This window comes from Lithobates pipiens, unplaced genomic scaffold (genome assembly GCF_037356315.1).
Source record: "Lithobates pipiens isolate NorthernLeopardFrog02 unplaced genomic scaffold, aLitPip1_a1.2 Scaffold_23, whole genome shotgun sequence".
In the NCBI taxonomy this organism is placed as follows: Eukaryota; Metazoa; Chordata; class Amphibia; order Anura; family Ranidae; genus Lithobates; species Lithobates pipiens.
The window spans coordinates 149,534,882-149,557,309 of record NW_027507785.1 but is presented as its reverse complement, the minus strand read 5'-3'; the positions used below and the strand labels follow the sequence as shown (position 1 = coordinate 149,557,309).

At 43.0% G+C, this 22,428-nt stretch overlaps 1 protein-coding gene across 1 annotated transcript in view; it reads right to left on the bottom strand.

Moving 5' to 3' along the window:
• The window catches only part of CHADL (chondroadherin like), a 676,966-nt gene that overhangs the window by 291,938 nt on the left and 362,600 nt on the right, over positions 1-22,428 (bottom strand). The window contains exon 5 of the mRNA XM_077452489.1: positions 6,982-7,148. Within this exon, the coding sequence (XP_077308615.1) occupies positions 6,982-7,148 (167 nt within the window). The remainder of the gene's footprint in view (positions 1-6,981; positions 7,149-22,428) is intronic.

Here is a 22,428-nt window from a genome sequence, read left to right as displayed (position 1 = left end):
TTCAATCAAAAATATACAAAACTAGATTATATTATACAGACATAAAAACCAGTAGTGAGGCTGAATTGGGTGTAGATCAACTTCAGAATTACCCCACTTTGGTACATAAAAACAAAGACACTACGCTGCGATTATTCAACGTTTCGCACGTAGCTTGAGCTTCATCAGGAATTGGTGCAGCAGCAGATCATAACTATTAAAGTAAGGAAAACAACATATATTAAATTCATAAACAATATATCAAAAAGTATAATATAGTGAACATTTACAAAAACATATATTTTTACACAACAGGTATAAAAGGGAGAAGATTATCAAGATAATATGCATAAATATAGAGTATATATCCAAGCACAAATTTCACATTGCAGGATGCAGTAATCAGCCTATCTAAAATGGCAACAAAAGTTTATAATTATATCATTTCATTTGATCTTACCAATTGCATCAGAGTCCCACAGGTTTATGCATATGTTAATCGTGAGTGATGAGTAGAGAGGAAGGTGCAATCAATGCACCCGCTGACCCAAAATGCACAGACTGTATAGTGACACATCAACCTAAAATCAAGTCTGTAGAGAGGAACATTATATTTTATATATGGGAACATAATGAGTTAATCATAATGGTATTTAATTAGAGTGGGAAAAACTCTAATAAGTATAAAGAGATCTCAACATAATAATACCTGGATAATTGAATCAATCTGATTGCAGACTGGTTTCAAATGGCCAGTATGAGGGAATGCAAGCAGTATTGCCAGATGAGTCATTTAGGTAAACGCTGTACTACGCAAGTAAAGTAAATTCCATCAGCTGAAAGAGATGGACATAATCACTTAAATAGAATAAATGTAGTAAGCAAGAAGAGGCAATGAAAAGTATAGTGTATAGGTAAAAGCCTACATACCGATCAGTATGTGTGTACAGACACGAAGTGTGGGATAGCCTATTCAGCAGTTCCTCCTCCGTCAATTGCCAACAGGCAACTGACGGGGATAAGATTATAAATCCTCTCCAGCCCGGCGGCATCTGACGTCACCGCCGGGCTGTGGGCGGATTCAGAAAAGGAAAAAATCTCTCACTCATAACATCTAACTTCCTTGTTTTAGTGCGCATGCGCGGACGACGCTGATCGCGTCAGCGACCGCCCCGCGGCCATCTTTATTTTGGTCAATGCCCTGAGTAATTTAAATAGGAAAAGATAGAAACCAACCCACACCGTGTCAGGTGACACCGGGCGGCGTCAGCAACCACAGCGGGACCATATCTTTGCATCAAGCTGAGATGTAAATACAAGAATGTCAGCGACCACAGCGGGACCTTATCTTTGTATCAAATTGCGATGTAAACACCGGGATGTACAGAGAAAAGGCAGAATCAACACATTCTGTTTTAATGCAGAAGTGTCGGTTAGAGATATGCGTAAGATAAAGAGAATGATTTAAAATGTCACCAATAACAATAAGATCCCAACCGTGTGCTTAGGTTAATCAACTCCTAAAAGGGTGGATTCACTGGTAATAAGGTCATTGCATAGTGTGGGAACAGTATTGAGAAAGAGTATTATATAAATGCAAGTGAGTATTATATTCCGAATGAAAGAGGGGGGACAAATTGGTCGTGTACCTGATTGACAGGGAAAACCAATAATGTCCCCCGGGCCCCCATACAGACTGATTAATTAAAGGGGAAGCATCACATTTAACAGTTCCTACTCATAAGGCCAGGAATAAAAAATAATAACAAGTATGCATAGTATTAGCAAATATTACAGACCGGGGAGACTCCAATGCTCATGGCAACTAAAAAAAAATAATGCATGCCTCATGCCTCCACCCCTAATTGCCAGCATCCCCTATGGGCAATATCTCCGCCTTAGGAGAAACTGCAGCAATGATACTGACTTCGAGCTCGAGGCAAAGAAATTACAAGCACGATTGCGATGCTGTGGCTACAGCAATAGATGTCTAAAAAAATCTTATCTGAGGGCGAAGAAACAGAATAGGTCTACTTTGATACATAGTCAGAGACCTTCTAAGCTCATTGAGGGTGTCAGGGTAATTACACGCTTTTGTGGTCAATATTCTCACGTAAGAAATATTCTCAATAGATACTGGTACCTCCTTAGAGGAGACCCAAAGGTATCTAAACACATAAAAGAATACCCTGAGATCACCTTTAGAAGATCACGTTCCCTCAAAGACACTCTAGTCCAAAGTCATTATACCTCTCAAGCTCAAACTACTACTAAACAACAAAGAGGATCAAGACCGTGTCATAGGTGCAATTTTTGCAGACACATCCTCTCCTCTAATTCAGTCTTATTACCAAATAAATGTGTTTACAAACCCAAATTCTTGGTAAACTGCCAGTCGGTTGGAATTGTGTATATTATGATTTGACAGTGTGACTCCTTTTATGTGGGGAAAACTAAACGTCCGTCCTTTCCATGTGTCCCTGATCCGGTCTAACAAGATGGAAACCCCTATCAGACGTCACTTTGGTCTTTTTCACAACTTTGATGACAGTTTAATGCACTTCTTTGCATTGGAACATATAGCTCCAGGGGACAGAGGGGGCGGCTTTAATCAAATTTTATTACAGCGAGAGGCCCGTTGGATTTTTGACCTCAAAGTAACTGAATTACCGGGCTTGAATGAGGCGTTCAGTTTTAAGACATTTCTTTAAACCATCCCCCCTTTTTTTTTTTTGTTGCCATGAGCATCGGAGTCTCCCCGGTCTGTAATATTTGCTAATACTATGCATAGTTGTTATTATTTTTTATTCCTGGCCTTATGTGTAGGAACTGTTAAATGTGATGCTTCCCCTTTAGTTTATCAGTCTGTATGGGCGCCCGGGGGACATTATTGGTTTTCCCTGTCAATCAATCAGGTACACGACCAATTTGTCCCCCCTCTTTCATTCGGAATATAATACTCACTTGCATTTATATAATACTCTTTCTCAATACTGTTCCCACACTATGCAATGACCTTATCATTACCAGTGAATCATCCCTTTAGGAGTTGATTAACCTAAGCACACGATTGGGATCTTATTGTTATTGGTGACATTTTAAACCATTCTCTTTATCTTACGCATATCTCTAACCGACACTTCTGCATTAAAACAGAATGTGTTGATTCTGCCTTTTCTCTGTACATCCCGGTGCTTACATCGCAATTTGATACAAAGATAAGGTCCCGCTGTGGTTGCTGACATTCTTGTATTTACGCCTCAGCTTGATGCAAAGATATGGTCACGCCGCCAGGTGTCACCTGACATAGTGTGGGTTGGTTTCTATCATCTCCTCTTTAAATTACTCACAGTTAGGGCATTGACCAAAATAAAGATGGCCGCTGATGTCGTCCGCGCATGTGCACTAAAACAAGGACGTTAGATGTTATAATGAGTGAGAGATTTTTTCCGCCCACAGCCCGGCAGTGACGTCAGACACCGCCGGGCTGGAGAGGACTTATAATCTTATCCCCCTGTCAGTTGCCTGTTGGCAATTGACGGAGGAGGAACTGCTGAATAGGCTATCCCACACTTCGTGTCTGTACACACATACTGATCGGTATGTAGGCTTTTACCTATACACTATACTTTTCATTGCCTCTTCTTGCTTACTACATTTATTCTTTTTAAGTGATTATGTCCATCTCTTTCAGCTGATGGAATTTACTTTACTTGAGTAGTACAGCGTTTACCTAATAACTCATCTGGCAATACTGCTTGCATTTCCTCATACTGGCCATTTGAAACCAGTCTGCAATCAGATTGATTCAATTATCCAGGTATTATGTTGAGATCTCTTTATACTTATTAGAGTTTTTCCCACTCTAATTAAATACCATTATGATTAACTCATTATGTTCCCATATATAAAATATAACGTTCCTCTCTACAGACTTGATTTTAGGTTGATGCGTCACTATACAGTCTGTGCATTTTGGGTCAGCGGGAGCATTGATTGCACCTTCCTCTCTACTCATCACTCACGATTAACATATGCATAGACCTGTGGGACTCTGATGCAATTGGTAAGATCAAATGAAATGATATAATTATAAACTTTTGTTGCTATTTTAGATATGCTGATTACTGCATCCTGCAATGTGAAATTTATGCTTGGATATATACTCTATATTTATGCATATTATCTTGATAATCTTCTCCCTTTTATACCTGTTGTGTAAAAATATTAGTTTTTTTTAAATGTTCACTATATTATACTTTTTGATATATTGTTTATGAATTTTATATATGTTGTTTCCCTTACTTTAATAGTTATGATCTGCTGCTGCACCAATTCCTGATGAAGCTTGAGCTACGAGCGAAACATGTTGAATAATCGCAGCGTAGTGTCTTTGTTTTTATGTACCAAAGTGGGGTAATTCTGAAGTTGATCTACACCCAATTCAGCCTCCCTACTGGTTGTTATGTCTGTATAATATAATCTAGTTTCGTATATTTTTGATTGAATACATTTTTTTTTAGCAATTATCAGTTGATTGCATATCTTGTTGATTCGATACCGTTAAAAATCCCGGGGTTGGTATTTCCCAACCCATTTTGGCCCCCCTCTTTTTCCTCTTTAGCAACCAATCAGTGAGCAGTATTGACGTACAGTAATCTCTAGCAACCAATCAACAAGCAGAAGTCATGTGCTGTAACATCTATCAAATAATCAGTGAGCCATAATGTGTGCTGTAACCTCTAGCAGTGAGTCAGTGAGTGGTAATAATACACTAACTTTTGGCAACCAATCACAATCGCTGCCTGATCTGATTCAGTAAACTGATTTTGAGTCTTGCTGCTATTTATTGTATGTCTCAGAGCAGATGGAAAGCGAAATTGCATGGAGGGGGGGGGGGGGGGGGAACCCTAGAAAATGTTCCCCCCGGGTCCAACCAATATTAAAAGATGGCCCTGAGGTCAACACTTGAAGAGAAAAATTGAATTTTTTGTGGAGTAGAGGTGCTCCACAAAATAATAAAGTAGAACTTTGCTGCCCTCCCATTAAAGAAAAATATGTGCCTCAACATTTAATTATAAGTGTTTCTGTGCTTACAGCTTTTTCTTAGTCTCTACACAAAGACCCACAAATACCTCCTAAGCCTGTCAGTGAAGTCCATCAAATATAGCTTTCTGTGTAAGTGTGGCAATGATGTTGCATTGCTCCAAAATTTGGGACAGAGTTGCCACTCATGTAGACCATACTTGCGATAATAGCATGAACAAATGTTACAAGGGTGTGGCTATCAGCATTGGCACTGCAGAGTTACAAACCTGAAATGTGTCTGTGAGCGCTGCGGTCACCCCTAGCCCTGCCTAGTGTTTTCTGTATTAATAACAATACCTCTGATACCTAAATCCTTACATTGTGAGATGCAGTATCTCGAAGGGGAGTACATAAGACAAAATTGAAGGTGAATGTGGATTTGGCACAGTCATTGGAGGTAAGGGAAGCTTTTGTTTACTTTTTGAGCATGTTCATCACATAATACCCAGATTTGCTTCTTGGTTAGATGCTCATACAGTAGCCTTTATTTGTACTTTAAAGGGTCACTGGAAGCTTTACAGTATTATTTAGTAGGATGTTGCATTTGGATAATCACAGTTGATTTCCCTATGTGAATGACACCAAGTGATTCCTAAGCCCTGCAAAGTTCTTTATGATTTTTTGGGGGAAATCCCTGTCCAAAAAATAGGGGAAAAACTCATAATTATTACCAGGCTCACTGTCTGATAGTGACATATGTTCATAGCCACAAGTTCAAACTATGGAACATTAGATAAATGGTCTCAGAGAACAGGGTGTATGTTGCAAAGAATGCGGTTTTATTTTTTTAGGTCACTTCAAGTTTTGTATCTCTAGTGTTTGAACAAAAGTGAGGCACTGTATGTGTGAAAGTGATGCAGCAGCAATTGAAGACATATATTACTCTAAACTAAATGGCCATGTGAGGAAAAAAGGGAATCGTTGGCCAGAAGGTTGGAAACTTTATGATGCATTTGATGTACACTCAAATGAAGATTCTGTTATAATAAAAAAAATAAAAAAAATATGTGTTATTGTCCTTAAAAACTGTGTTGAAAATGTATGTGGTGACTATTGTGCTAAGATCCTTGCCTCTTTCTGATGACTTTGTGTCTTACATAAATAATCCTAAAACAAAACAGAAGCACTGCTCCAAATGCTGACACGAGGTTCCTGGTGACTCCAGTAATGTCGGGAGCAGGCAATGCACTGTTTGCAACGGCTTGTGATGATATAAAGCCTGAAGTCTTCTAGCCACTTTCACCTCTATGATTAAGCCCAGGGGTGGGAGAAAGGCATTAGATGTGGCTCATCAGGATGTGGCTTCTGGAAGAGACCATTTTCTTACAGATTCTAACTGGGCTGAATATCAGTGTGTGGCTTTCTATACTTTCAATCAGTTTACATAAATGATCCTGGTTAAAAACTGCTACACATTTTAAAAGAAGCAAGCAGAAATCCATTTATTATCAATTATTTTAACATTCCAAAAATCAAATGAGACATAAAAGTATGTGTTTTTAGTAAAGACCATAGATCTTAATCCAATTTATGGAAAAATAACTGTACACAAGTGATAAGTATGCCGACTAAAGCTATGCTAGGTTTGGTAACTTTTGATAAACCAGATACCATATAAGTGATTAGTCTCTTGTGATCATAATATGGTAACATCTGAGTTGGCATCCAAACATGAATTGGACAAGGGGGTTCAAAATGCAGGCACCTAGATTTACAACAGTAATTTCATTAGTAAAATAGCAGGCACCTTAGTGAGGACATGGACTGGAAACATTTAGCTAAACAAACTTTTTTGATCTCTGCACAATTTAAAAAAAGCCATGACTCAGAAAGGACAGCACAAAGGCAAGTGGAGTTAACAGTTTAGTAATATTTCATTGAGCTCTCATTTAATCATACAGTATTTTTACATACCTGTGTATATTTGCCAGATGACAATCACATCTAAAAGGGTTGTTGGACAAATTTATTACTTCTAGACCAGTGAAGTTATGCATGTCAGGAAGAACCTCTAATTTGTTATTTTCCATGAAGAGGCTTTTAATACGGGGTCCAAGCCCAATAAAACTTCCATTTAAAATCTAAAGAGATCAGGAAAAAATGTAAATATATTTTTGGTAGATTTCAGTTTTTACAACAATTTACTTAGATTAGCATACAGTAATAGCTAGAAGATGTAAGTAACATACTAAGTTATGAGAGATTTAACATTATGAGTGGCAGTAATTTGATGAGAAGGGCCTGAGATCTATCTGATGCTGCTGTGGTGCAGGATCCAGCGATGACAGCACACTGTAGCAGCTATTCCTTTTGCCCATAAGGCCCTAAACACAGATGGCTGCGGTTCAGAGAATGGGAGGATTTCATTTATCTCCTCCTTAGCTCTGATCGTGTCACAGGACTTCCATTCATTGTGAACTTTGTGGTTTGACTGGTGAGTGTGTTTCATGGACTGGAGAGTTAGCTGTACTGGGAGGAACTGTACTAAGGAGGGGAGATCTGAACAGTGGGGAGTTGTACTAAAGTGGAGTGATCTGTTCTGGGGAAAAAAATCTGTACTATTTGTACTGAGGGGAGATTTGTACTAGTTATACACTCCTGACCCTGGTACTGTGTTATGCATTTCTGACCCCTGCATCCTGTGTATTATGCACTCCTAACACATTGTTTTTATTGCAATTAATAATGCACAACTTACTATGGTTCTCTGTGTGTTATCCACTCCTTACCCTTGCATTTTACTTAAGAGTCTATTTCCTAAAAAAACAATCTTTATAACGTGGACAAACCAATCAAGACGTTGAGGCTTTAGACACTTTGATATTATTACTGGAAGAAAACAAGTCGGTGAATCTCATTGACTCAAATATATGTTATAAATATATATATATATAAAATGCAGCAGTAGACAACACATCCACTGAATGTAGTAATACACACAATACTGACCCCTCTCTAAAAAAGAAATCTACTATATATCCCCCACCCAGCTCTAATTGTAATGCAGCATTTTATCTCAAGTTGGTATCCGCCGATGTTCAAAAAATAAAAAAAACTTTTCTGGACCATACCCTAATCTTGATTATAATGAGAAAAGGGCGCTGGACATGTTGACCTGTAGCCATGACATTGTCATTAAATCCTCTGACCACAATGTCATATCCAAACAAATATGGGAATTTATTCGAGTAGGCTTCCCCAGAGAGGCCACATTTTATGCTTTACCTAAGCTGCATAAGCATTCTACTAATCCCTTGGGTAGACCCATTATATCTAGGTGTGGTAACTTAACTGAAAATATCAGCAGTGTAGTTGATATTCATCTTAAATCCTTTGTAATATGTATGCCATATTACGTTTGTGATATTATTCACTTTTTGCAAATCATTGAAGACATGCACATTGCTGATAACATCCAATTGGTAGCCATAGACATTGAGGCCTTGTATAGTACCATCCCTCATGACAAGGGTCTTGCAGCCGTACCTCATGTGCTGTCACAGTCCACCCGGTATGAACTACACCATACTGACTTTATTCTAACATCTCTTGAATTTATACTTCATCACAATGCCTTTTGCTTTGATGGTTCCCACTACCTCCAGGTGCAGGGGGTGGTGATTGGGACATGCTTTGCCCCATCATATGCCAACCTGTACCTGGGGGGAATGGGAACATTCATTGCTTACCAATGACTCACTATCTATGTACAGTATATGCTATGTACAAGGCCTCAATGTCTATGGCTACCAATTGGATGTTATCAGCAATGTGCATGTCTTCAATGATTTGCAAAAAGTGAATAATACACCAATACTTTCGCAAGGCACTGTATATATATATATGTTTTTTTTTTCTAACACCCTAGACAATAAAATGATGGTCGTTGCAATACTTTCTGTGACACTGTATTTGCACAGCGGTCTTACAAGCACACTTTTTTGGGGAAAAATGCACTTGTTTGAATTAAAAAATAAGACAACAGTAAAGTTAACCCAATTTTTTTTATTGTGAAGGATACTGTTACACCGCGTAAATTGATACCCACCCTTCAAAATTGCGCCTGCTCGTGGAATGGCGACAAACTTTTACCCTTAAAAATCTCCATAGTTAACGTTTAAAAAAATCCTACAGGTTGCATGTTTTGAGTTAGAGAGGAATTATTGCTCTCGCTCTACCCATCACGGCGATACCTCACATGTATGGTTTGAACACCGTTTTCATATGCAGTGCTGCTCACGTATGCGTTCGTTTCTGCATGTAAGCTCAGCACAATGGGGCACGTTTAAAAAAAAAAAAATTCTTATTTTACCTTTTATTTTTACACTGTTCTTTAAAAAAAAAAAAAAAAGGGTCACTTTTATTCCTATTATAAGAAATATAAACATCCCTTGTAATATAAAAAAAAGCATGACACAACCTCTTAAAAATGAGATCTGGGGTCAAAAAGATACAGGAACCTTCTAACCATGGACCCTCTGCTTGCCCCTTTTGTTTCTGACTGGCCAGCCATCGCCTACAGGAGGGCTCTTTCTGTGGGCGACAAACTGGTAGTAAGTGAATACAAATCCAAAGGCGATACATGTAAAACCTTGGGAACTTTTGCATGTGGAGTGTTGGATAGCAACATGGTTTAATATCTTACTTCTGGTATTTCACTTCCTAGTTGACACAGCCAGGTAGCCTCAGTTGGAATGAAACACATCAAAGCTTTGTAATCAGAAAAACAGTGGCTTGGCTCAAGCCCACCTGGTGTGCTAGAAGCTTCAAATAGATTGATGATGAAGATGGCCCAGGGCGCATGGACTGCAATACTGTCCCCAGAGGCCAAGTATGGCAGGACAGTCAGTAATATAAAGGAGGATTGTCATGTGAACATTGATTGGTCCAAAGCAAATGGGACTGGCAATGGGGGGAGTTTGAATGAGTGATGAGTGAGTTTTGTAAAAAGGATTGTTGCGGAGAGCCTCTTTATCTTTTCGCTGCAAAGCCTTGCCATGAGGCTGTCTTTCTGCCATCTTGGGACTTTGCTCTAACTGATGGCTTGGGCCTAAACTCCATGTGGCCCAGACCCCTTTTATCATCCAGAACCAGCCGATGAAACCATATGTGAAAAGCATATTTGATATTTTATTGTTGTTATATACTCTGAATTTATACTCTGCTGTTTAGGGTGTGATGTTAGTATATTCTCATATTCTTGGGGAATAAATAAGATATTGTTTTTACTAGCAGCACCGTTTGTTTGTTTTCATAACTAATTTGTCAGGTCTGGCTTAGCCCTTCCTTCTATGGGCTGGCTGCTCAGCTGTCATCTATTTGCCAGCTCTCATCTCTCTCCACAGTTACCCAGCTGTTCCTGATCCTGCTTGTCTGACCTGCCTAGTTAAAGCTGTCCAGCTCACTTCATCTCTGCCTTCGCCTTGGTCACATCACAAGAAACCATCTCCTGCGGTTCTCTTTAACCACTTCCCACCCGGCCAATGCACATATACGGCCGGGTGGGAGCCGTCTACTTCTGATAGGACGTTCAGGAACGTCCATCAGAAGGAGCGGGATCGCGCGCGCGTGTGCCCGTGCAGCGGCGCGATCCCGATGCGCCCGTGTCACCCGGACACAGCGCATCTCAGATCGGCAGGAGGGCTCTCTGATTGGCCCTCCTGATCACATGACGGCCGTGTCCAATCACGGCCGTCATGTGATGTAAACAAACAGCCGGTTGCTAGGCAATCGGCTCCTCCTCTCCTCACACAGAAGTCATCGCTGAGGAGAGGAGAGCAGATCGCTGCAGCCGGCTGATGATCAGTGAGTATGAGCTGTTTTTTACAGCTTTTTACTCACTGATCACCAGTCTAGTGTAATACACAACACACCACACAGTGTAAACACAGTCCCCACATATGTCCCCATAACACACATGTCCCTAAAACATACATGTCCCCAAATAATAAAAACACATGTCCCTAATAATAAAAACATGTCCCCCACATATGTCCCACTAAAATCACATGTTCCAATGATTATCTGCACACATATATACGTGATCACCTGCACACATATGTACATGATCATTTGCGTACATATGTCCGTGATCACACAAACCAATTATTATACACTTAACAGAATTTTTTTTACCAAAAACATGTAGCAGAATACATTTTGGCTTAAATTTATGAAAAAATTAGATTTTATTGGATTTCTTTTAAAATAGAAAAAAGAAAATAGTTTTTTTTCCAAATTTCCGCTTTTTGCGCTTATATCGCAAAAAATAAAAAAACGGAGTCGTGAATAAATACCACCAAAATAAAGCTCTATTTGGTCGAACAAAATAATAAAAATTTCATTTGGGTACAGTGTAGCATGACCGCGCAATTGTCACTGAAAGCGCTAGAGAGATGAAAGCTGAAAATTGGGCTGGGAAGGAAGGGGGCGAAAGTGCCCTGTATTGAAGTGATTAAAGACTGGCTTGCTGACATCCCTTCTGGCTCCTTATCCTACTTGCTGTTGCTCCACTTGGATCCATGACTTCTGGCCTGGCCAATTACCCGATCTGGTTATTGAACTCTGGTCTGGCTGGCTACTCAATCCGGTTACTGGACTCTGGCTATGCTTTGACTACGCTTTCTCTATTTACCTTTTTATTTTTATTTAATAAACAGGTGTGATTTAATTGTACTTCTGTCTCGGTCTGATTCATGGTTTCTGACAGTAGACGAAGGTCATGAATTCAGAAGATACAGACAATCCACTTGTTGGTAATATTTTTTCCAGATTGGATGAGCAAGATCACGCATGGATCAGTTTGCCTTGGCGTTACAAACACCCCTGAGTCACCTGGAATCCCCCACTGTGGCTGCTCTGGCACAACCTGAGTCGCAGGCCATCCCTGCTGCTGCACCAGTCTCTGTGCAGGCACCCGCCTCAAGTATTATCTCTATAAGAGGTATGTCTGGTTCCGCTCCACTTCCCAAGAGATTTGGGGTGATCCAGTTCAATGCAGAGGGTTTCTCAATCAGGTTGAGATATACTTTGAGATCCTGCCCCAAGCGTTTCCCACAGACAGAAGCAAAGTAGGTTTCGTGATATCTTTGCTTTCTGAGAGAGCCTTGGCCTGGGCTAACCCTCTATGGGAGATGCAAAAACCTGTTGAGTTGAGTTTGTGGCCTCCTTTAAAAGGGTATTTGATGTTCCCGCACGCTCCGCTTCTGCTGCCAAGTGCCTTATGTACATCAGAGTACAAGACCTGTTGGCGACTATGCCATTGAATTCAGTACTCGGACAGCAGAGGTTGGAACAATGAGGCCCTGGTAGCTGCTTTTTCTCATGGTCTCTCAGATTCCATCAAGGATGAGATAACAGCCCGAGATATACCCACTGAGCTGGAGAGCTTGATCTAGTTTGCCATCCTCATTGACTCCAGACTCAGAGAAATACTTTTTAAGGAGCGCTTGCGGAAGCCTCCTGTATGTTGCCTCTGAGCTTTGTAGTCCTCTCTGCAGATGAGAGAGCCTTTGAGGAGGGAGAGATTGTGCCTTTATTGTGGCCAGGCAGGTCACTTTTTGAAGTCTTGTCCTACCCTTCCAGGGAACGGCCGAACCTTGTGGTCCTGTCATGGACAGACCTTAGGTGGCGTTGTTTCGTCCCCAGTTATCCAGGAGGATAAGCCCCTGGTTTCGGTCACTCTTTCTTGGGGTGAGTTGTCCATCGAGATACAGGCGCTAATCGACTCTGGGACTGCAGGCCTGTTCATTTATGCTGCATTCGTTTCGCAGCACTCGATTCCGCTGCAGCTGTGTGACATTCCACTTGCCATTGAGGCTCTTGGTGGGAAACCTTTACAGCCTGCCCATGGGACTCATGAGACGGTTCCATTGTCCACGGCCGTAGGGGCTCTTCACCATGAGATACTCCAATTCCAAATTATTTCCTCACCCAGGTTTCCACTGGTTATTGGTTATCCTTGGTTACAGAGGCACGACCCCTCTTTGGATTGGCTCCGTGCTGAGGTTCTCCCCTGGTCACCACAATGCAGTGAGACATGCTTCCTGAAGATATCCAAGGTCCTATGCACCTCTTCACTCTCCTCCCTGCCGGAGGAGTACAGCAATTATAGCAATGTCTTTGACAAAGGTCAAGCCAGTAGTTTGCCTCCACACCGTTCTTATGATTGCACAATTGACCTATAACCTGGTGCCATACCTCCTTGTGGCCGGGTTTACCCTTTGTCGGTCGTAGAGGATAAGGCCATGGAGGAGTATGTTGCAGACGCACTTTCTCGAGGTTTCATCCGCAAATCCTCGTCTCCTGCTGGTGCTGGTTTCTTCTTTGTGAAGAAGAAGAGCGGTGAACTGAGACCTTGTATAGATTATAGGGGTCTCAATCGTGTCACGATTAAGAATGCCTACCCGATTCCATTGATTACAGAGTTATTGGACCGCCTCAAGGGAGCAACGGTTTTCACAAAGCTTGACTTGAGAGGGGCATACAATCTTGTGCGCATTAAGGAGAGAGGAAAACTGTGTTTAATACCAGAATAGGCCATTATGAGTACCTGGTAAGGCCCTTTGGCCTTTGTAACGCCCCGGTAGTTTTCCAGGAATTTATTAACGATGTCCTCCGAGATTTGTTGCAGTTATGTGTGGTGGTTTATCTCGATGATGTCCTCATATTTTCCAAGTCCCTGGAGAGCCACTACACAGAGGTCTGTCATGTCAGAAACTAAGAGAGAGCAATCTCTATTGTAAACTGGAGAAGTGCGAGTTCCATCGTGAACAGGTTACATTCCTGGGCTATGTCATTTCCACTGCTGGTTTTTCGATGGACCCAGAGAAACTTTTGGCAGTCCTACAGTGGCCTCGACCCATAGGTTTATGTCCTCTGCAGCGTTTCCTGGGCTTTGCCAACTACTATCGGAAGTTTATTCGTAACTTCTCATGTCTGGTCAAGCCCCTGATATGACCAGAAAGGACGGTAACCCACAGAGTTGGTCTCTGGTGTCCATTAAGGCCTTTGAGACTCTCAAGACTGCCTTTGTTTCTGCTCCTGTGTTGGCATATCCTGATCCTATGTTGCCTTTTATCCTAGAAGTTGATGCTTCTGAGACTGGAGTTTGCATCCTTCTGTCTCAATGTCCTAACTCTGAGAGCGCTATGCATCCATGTGGCTACTTTTCCAAGAAATTGTCACCTGCTGAGTGCAATTATGAGATTGGTGAGAGAGATCTGTTGGCGATCATTTTAGCCCTGAAAGAATGGAGACATCTCCTTGAAGGTACCACTGTGCCAGTTCTTATTCTTACTGACCATAAGAATCTTACAATCTTGTCTGAGGCTAAGTGCCTCTCTCCCAGAAGGGCGCGATGGGCTCTTTTCGAGTTTTAATTACATTACTAAGAATGTAAGGGCTGATGCCTTGTCATGACAATTTTCCTCCACTTCCAAGTCGAAGTCGGTTCCGGTTCCTGTGATTCCTCCTGATCATATCTTGGCTACGGTTTGCACCAGTCTTCTCCTTTGGGTGACAAAATTCTTGCTGCTCAGGTCCATGCTCCTCCTAAGAAACCTTGTGACCGCTGCTTTGTCCCACAGAGTCTCTGTACTGCCGTGCTCCAGACTTACCATTCTCCCAAGGCAGCTGGCCATTCTGGGAAGAATCAATTCATTTAGGCCATTTCCCAACAATTCTGGTGGCCTAGTCTACGGGCTGATGTTACTGCCTTCGTAGCTGCCTGTTCCATGTGTGCTCAGAGTAAGACTCCACGACACCTTCCTGTGGGCCTCCTACAACCCATACCCAATGGAGAGAGGCCCTGGACCCACCTGTCGATGGATTTCATTGTGGAGTTGCCCAACTCCCAAGGCAACACTGTTATCCTTATGGTGGTTGACCGGTTCTCAAAGATGTGTCATTGTATTCCACTTAAGTTGCCTACCTCTAAGGAACTGGCTTCCATTTTTGCTCGAGAGATCTTTCGCTTACATGGGCTACCCAAGGTGATTGTCTCGGACAGGGGCAGTCAGTTTCTCTCTCTCGGTTCTGGCGAGCCTTTTGTGCACAGTTGGGAATCCAGCTTGCTTTCTCTTCTACGTATGACCCGCAGTCTAATGGGGCCGCAGAGTGAGCCAATCAGTCCTTGGAGCAATTCCTACGTTGTTATATATCTGACCACCATAACAACTGGTCAGACCTATTACCATAGGCAGAGTTTGCTCACAACAGTGCCTTGAATTTTGCCTCCCGGTTATCTCCATTTATGGCGAATTATGGTTTCCAACTTTCCATGTTGCCTGACTTGTTTGTTCCGCAGAGTATTTCTGCGTTAGAGGAGCATCTCCGTGGTCTTCGTTCCACTTGGTTACAAGTCCAGGAGGCTTTGCGTCATGCTAATGATAGGTACAGACTCCATGCTGACCACAGATGCCTGCTTGCTCCTTCCTACCAGGTTGGGGACAGGGTCTGGCTGTCTTCTCGTGTTCCCTCACTGAAGTTTGCACCTCGGTTTATTGGGCCTTTCTGTATCCTTCGCAGGATTAACCCAGTGGCTTATGCGTTGGACCTTCCTCCTTGTATGTGCATCTCAAATGTGTTTCATGTCTCCTTATTGAAACCATTGGTCTGAAACCGATTTACCACCTCAGTGCCACGTTCTCACCCTATTCGTGTTGAGAACCATGAGGAGTATGAGGTACAATCCATTGTTGACTCCCGTAGGTTCCATAGGCGCATACAGTACCTGGTGCTTTGGAAGGGGTACGGTCCGGAGGAACTCTGCTGGGTCTCTTCCTCTGACGTACATGCTCCTGTCCTCCTCCGTGAGTTCCTTAGATGTTTTCCCCTCAAGCCCGGTGGCCCTCCTAGGGAGAGGGGTCATTGAGGAGGGCGTACTGTCAGGGCTGGCTTAGCCCTTCCTTCTATGGGCTGGCTGCTCAGCTGTCGGCTAATTGCCAGCTCTCATCTCTCTCCACAGTTACCCAGCTGTTCCTGATCCTGCTCCTCTGACCTGCCTACTTAAAGCGGTCCAGCTCACTTAATCTCTGCCTTCGCCTTGGTAACATCACAAGAAACCATCTCCTGCGGTTCTGTTTAAAGACTGGCTTGCTGACATCCCTTCTGGCTCCTTATCCTGCTTGCTGTTGCTCCACTTAGATACCTGACTTCTGGCCTGGCCGATTACCCGATCTGGTTATTGAACTCTGGCCTGGCTGACTACTCGATCAGGTTACTGGACTCTGCCTATGCTTTTTTTTCAATTATAATTATTATTTAAACACCAAAACCAGGGAAGATCCCGACAGTACAATCAAATATATTGTACAATCATGCATAGTTGTCAGTTTCATCAGTGTAAATTTGCATATAGTACCCAAGCGGTACACATCACGCCATTAGTATCTAATAAACCAGTAACATATATGGCTATGTAGTACCCTTTTTCATCAATGTGGCTGGAGTCAATCCGGGCACCTCCCTACATTTTCCACATTTTCTCTGTGAATCAAGGATGGAGAAGATAGGGAAAAAAGAAAAGGGGGGGAGATAGAAAGATTAGGAATTGAAGCCGGGGAAGAACAGAGGGAGGATCGGATGGGAAACAGTGGGGGTGAAGGAGGGAAGGGGGGGGGGGGGGGGGAGTCTCAGCCGGAGCGAAGGCCACCACAGGTGAGTAGCATACTCTATCCTGTGTCCTATTTGGTAAATGAAATCGATCCCAGTCGAAGTCATTTAGTGACGTAACGCGTAGGAAACCGGAAGTGACGTTTACACCCGAGCGACACGCTCGTCGGTCTACTGTTTGCTGTGCGCTCTGCCTTTATCCACTTGGGAGTAGATAATTATTTGTTTAAATAAAGTTGATGGTTTTTACATACTACACTATGGTGGATGTTATTTGTCTATCCCTTGAGTGCATACGCTGTTAACATTCACGAGGAAATCGGATGATTTTTGGTATCGTTAGAAGTTCCTTTCTCCAGTCATCTCCTGGCTTCAAGTGCTTCTTGCAAAAGGCTATTTCTTTGATGCATACCTTGCAGCAGTAAGGTATTTACTTAGTGTGATCAGCACTTACACAGAAAATCACTCGAATGGAAGAGAGCTGGCTTGGCACATTGCACTTTATTATTTGATTGTGGTATTGCACTCCAACATCCACAATTGGACTATGTATGGGACACTTTAACTAGATTCATTTGTTCGCTGCTACTGTTATACTTTTTTTTGCTGCTGCTATTTTTTATATTTTAGTTGCTACATGCACTCCATGTATAATAATCTCTACTATATGCACCTTATTTTGCTTATCACAGTACCACTGTCGTTGACACTGGAGCTATGCACAGATGCACTTTGAATTATTTGTAGATTATATTTTATGCTATGCACAGATGCACTTTGGATGCAATATCTGATTGTTTGATTAAGCATGATTGCACCTCTTTGTTTGACACTATTGATTGATTTCCATTTTTGATTTTTTGAGTTTATTTCAATTTAGGAAGCGCAACACACCCCCCTTTTTTTAATTTTCACATTATTTAGAGCCAACTCATAAAGTGTTTGCTGCACCTATCAAAATAGAATTGTGCCTTTTAAATTAATTAATTTTACATATAGCGCAGGAGCCTTTACATACATATTCTATTTGGTAAATGACCACCTATGGCCCTAACAGGGACTTTCCCTCATCCGAATATACAAAGAGGTTCCAGATGGCCCAGGTAGCAGCGTATTTGTCACTTTTGTGTTGCGCCTTGAGGACCCGTTTCCTAATTTCCTCCACCTTACACATCCAGTCCGATGCTTTGGGCACATTTTGTTGCTTCCAGTAAAGTGGAACGCATGCCTTCACTGCATTTAGGAGGTGGCAGAGCAATTATTTTTTGTATTTTTTAAGGGGGATCTGTGATAGGTGAAGGAGGAAGAAGGCAGCGTCATTCGGTATTTCATAGTCTGAATTTTTGAGTAATACGTCTGATTGTGCTCCAAAAGCTCTGGAGATATGAACAGGACCAGAAGATGTGAAGCATTGTGCCTTCCTCCTCCCCACAGCTCCAGCATCTATCTGAGGTATTGGGAAAGCATTTGAGTAGTCTGGAAGGTGTAAGGTACCAACGGGTCAGAATTTTATAGTTTCTCTCTTGAATTCTAGCACATATGGATGTTTTCATAGCACAACAAATCATTTTCTGTTTTTGTGTGTCAGAGAACGTCCGTCCGAGATCTCTCTCCCATTTATCTACCCCAAGTAAGCGGGGCTGAGATGGAGAGAGTTTAGAAGCGTGTACATTTTGGAAAGGATTTTCGCCAGGGGTTCTGTACCTGTGCAGTCTTCTTCAAAGGGTGTCAGTTGGTGGGTAAAGTCTTGGGGATCTAGGATAGAGTGAAGAAAGTGGTGAAAAAACTGCTTCCACTCCGACAGCGTGGAAAAACGCCACCATACATGGGCCAACTATAGGGAGGAATGTTTTGCACTATTGGATGGTGTATCCATCTGGGCCCGGGGCTTTACCTAGTTTCATGGTTCTGATAGCTGTCTGGAGCTCAATTAGAGTAATCGGTGCCTCTAGCTCAATGGAAACATCCGTGGGGAGAGTTGTTATTTGGGAGGTCCTGATGTAGTCGTCTACAACTGTTTGGGAGGGCCGTTTGTGTGGTAAATTATACAGCTTAGTATAAAAGTCGCTGAATTCTTGCGAAATTTGTTTCGGGAAAGTCACTCTCTGTCCATTTGGGGTTGCAATATAGGGGATGTAGGTGGCCTGCCTTCATTCCCGGACCGCTCTAGCGAACGTTTTTCCACATTGGTCACCAGATTTGTAAGTAATTTGTCGGCTGCGTTGTATTGCCGCCTTGGCCTTATAGTGCAATAAATCTGTAATCTGTTTGTGTATGGTTCCTAATTCTGACTCCAGAGTTTGGGAAGGGGCGTGTTTGTGCCTTGCCTCTGTGGATGTCAAAGCAGTTAAAAGCTGGGAGAGCATTTTTTCAGCGGGTACAGGCACTGTTCATGCGTTTTGTCTGGGCCGGCAAGAAAACCCGTATACCACGGTCACAGTTAACGTTACCGAAGCACTACGGCGGGCTTGCGATCCCGGATGTGAGGAGGTATTACCTAGCAGTACATTTGGGAAGAGTCATTGACTGGCAGCGTCATGGTAATCTAAAACTGTGGGCGCAGATCGAACAGGAACAATCCCCTGTCCCCTTGAATAGAGCACTATGGTGTTGGGAAGACTTGCCACAGTCCTTAAAATCGCACCCTTTAATAGGAAATTCACTGAGAAAAAGCAGACAGGCAGTGTTAAGTGTACAGCAGACGTCCACGACCTCGCCCCTAACGCCCATTCTAGGCAACCCCAAATTCCCTCCGGGCATGTCATCCATACACTTCCGGACCCTACGGGAGTCCGACATCACAGCCGCATCTAATTTTGTCCTAGGAAATAGATGGCCATCTATTACAGAGTTGACAGATTCTGCAGGTCCCTTCCGTATGCCCTTCTGGCCGGCGGCACAACTACATCACTTCCTACACTCTTTACATGACCCACATCAATACTGTAGACCCCTTACTACATTTGAGGATTACTGCTCGGGCAGGGAACCACTTCCCCGAGTCCTGTCTGGAGCATATACCCTTCTTAATACACCCCCGGTCCAACCTGAACTGACTTGCATTGAGAAATGGGGCGTAGATCTCCAACGTACTTTTGACGCAGGGCAGGTCCACAGGATGATACACCTGTCTCTCAAGTCTTCCATTTGTTCAAAGACACAAGAAACGAATTATAAGGTTTTGACGAGATGGTACTTGACTCCCAGCAGACTCCGTGCCATGTTCCCGGAGACCTCAGATCGGTGCTGGCGATGTGGCACGGATAAGGGGACATTGCTCCATATTTTTTGGACCTGCCCCAAACTGCTAACATTTTGGCACTCGGTACGCACTATATCTCAGGACTTCACGGAATTCGTGATACCTGATGATCCCGCCTTCTTCCTGCTGCATGTCTCTACCATGTCGCTCAAGACCTATAAAAAATCTATTCTACGACATTTGGTGAATGCGGCCAAGGCCTGCGTTCCCCTCATGTGGAAACAGCAAAACCCACCTACGGTGGCATTGTGGCTGAGAAAGGTTGAAGAAATCAATAAAATGGAGGACTTGATTTTGACAGCAGCGGATAAACGTGAGGTGTATCTGCAGATATGGACCCGTTGGAACCTATTCAAGTATTCAGATGCAGGGAGACCCTTATTTGACGCCTGACGTGTTAAATAGTGTATGTTACCCGGGGGCTCTACTATTGAGCCTAGAGACCCTGCGACCTGCCTCTACAGATTTGTCTACCCGTTACCCCTTCCTCCCTTCCCTCTCCCTCTTCCCCCCTCCTTCCCCCAATCCCTATCTCTACTTATTGCTTCTCCTTCTTTATTTTCAGACTATCCATTCTCTCTGTTTTCTCTAGTGATTCCAGTTCACGTATTTTACATTGCACAGTGGTGATATATAGTTGTGGTCAATTATATATGAATGGAGGATGGTCATCAAAGTGGCTACTTTCAATATACGTCTGTGCATTTCACCGTGCCCTCGGGCAACCATAGATATTCGATCTGAGCTGGATTTTGTCTTCCACCGGTGCTGCGCACCTGTTTTCACCAATCTCTGTTACCTATATGATATGGTCACCAGACTGTTTGTTTTTTCTTCTCTGTTCTATGTACCGATAAAATTAATAAAACTATATTTGGAAAAAAAAAAAAGCTGGGAGAGCTGTGCAACCCGCTCTCTCTTGATACGTGCTCCATGGCTGATCAAGAGTCCTCTAAGTACTGCCTTGTGAGCCTCCCAAAGTGATCCAGGATCACAATCTGAGGTATCATTCTCTTGGAAGTATAGATTTTGCATTTTAGTCACTTCTGCCAATATTTCAGGCCTCTGAACAAGACTCTCGTTTAGCTGCCAATACTGTGAGCTAGCTGTGGACCTCCCCGTGAATGTGTACGTAAGGGATATAGGTGCATGGTCTGACCATGTAATGTATCTTATTGAGGAATCTATTACCGAGTGTAGCTGATTGTGGGGAATAAGGAAGAAGTCGATTCTAGTGTAGAGTTTATGAATTTGTGAATAAAAGGTGTAATCGTGCTCTCCAGATTGCTGTAAGTGGCATATGTCGACCAGTTGTGCTTTATGTAGAGAGTTAGCTACCCATTTCCTGTGAGACGGAGGTACAGACAAATGTCCTGAAGGTGTCTGAGGAAGGTATAAGAGGAATGTTGAAGTCTCCCCCCAGAATCAAGTGGCCCACTGCAAACTCTCCCAGTTTGTCCAGGGTGTGCGCAATAAAAATATGCTGGCGTTCGTAAACGTGACCGGGACTTCACCAACCAGCCCTTTAAGGAACAGGTAGCGGCCATCTGGGTCTCCAAGTACTGTCTGGCACTTCCAGGGGAGCCTACTAGAGATCAGTATAGAAACCCCCTTGGTTTTAGCTGACGGGTTGGTAGTGTGGTACATTATGGGGTAGAATCTGTTTTTAAGCAGTGGGAGTTTAGCGTGTTGGAAGTGAGTTTCCTGTAAAAAGGCGATATCCACCTGAGATCTCCAGAGATCGTTTCATAACATACACCTTTTTTCCGGGATGTTTAGGCCCTTAGCATTAAGTTTCTCCCACCAGGGTCATTTTTAGCAGCACAGCACAATCAATCGAGACCCGGACACAGTAAGGGGCAGCAACCCACTGCTCGCGATGTCAGCCGAGGTTCCCAGGTGATCTTGGCTTTACCCAAGGCAGCGAACCCCTACAGGTCTGGGAGGTCAAGTCCAGGGAGGCATTCAGTAGCTAGATCCCCATACTGATGATGGTGGAGTCAGCAAAGTCAGGTGCACACACATCGAGGGAAACAAAACAGTTCCGCTAGGCAACAGGAGGGAAGCAGAGATTACCTGATGGGGCCGTGGAATAAAGAGAAGATCTCAATAGCTCACGCCTCACGTCCTTCCTCCGAGGACGGAGCTCACGACTGACTTCGGCTCCTCAGAGGTCTGGGGGGCAACCCTCCATTTGTGTTGGCAATATTTCTCCGACCCTGATAACCAGGGAGGTAATCGAGCCAGTTTGGGATTTCTATAGGCTCCGTCCCAAGAAAAGAAAAAAGAGCTGGCAGTGAGTCCAGGAAATGGAGAGTGAAGGAGTGCTGGTCTCTCCGAAAGGTCACAGAGAGGGGGAAGCCCCATCGATATGTAACACCACTTCTCCGTGCTAGATCCAGAAGGGGTTTCAGCAGAGCCCTTTGTTGTAGTGTAGCCCTGGAGATATCCGGCAGAATCTTAAGGGTTGCCCCATCCAGCTCCAA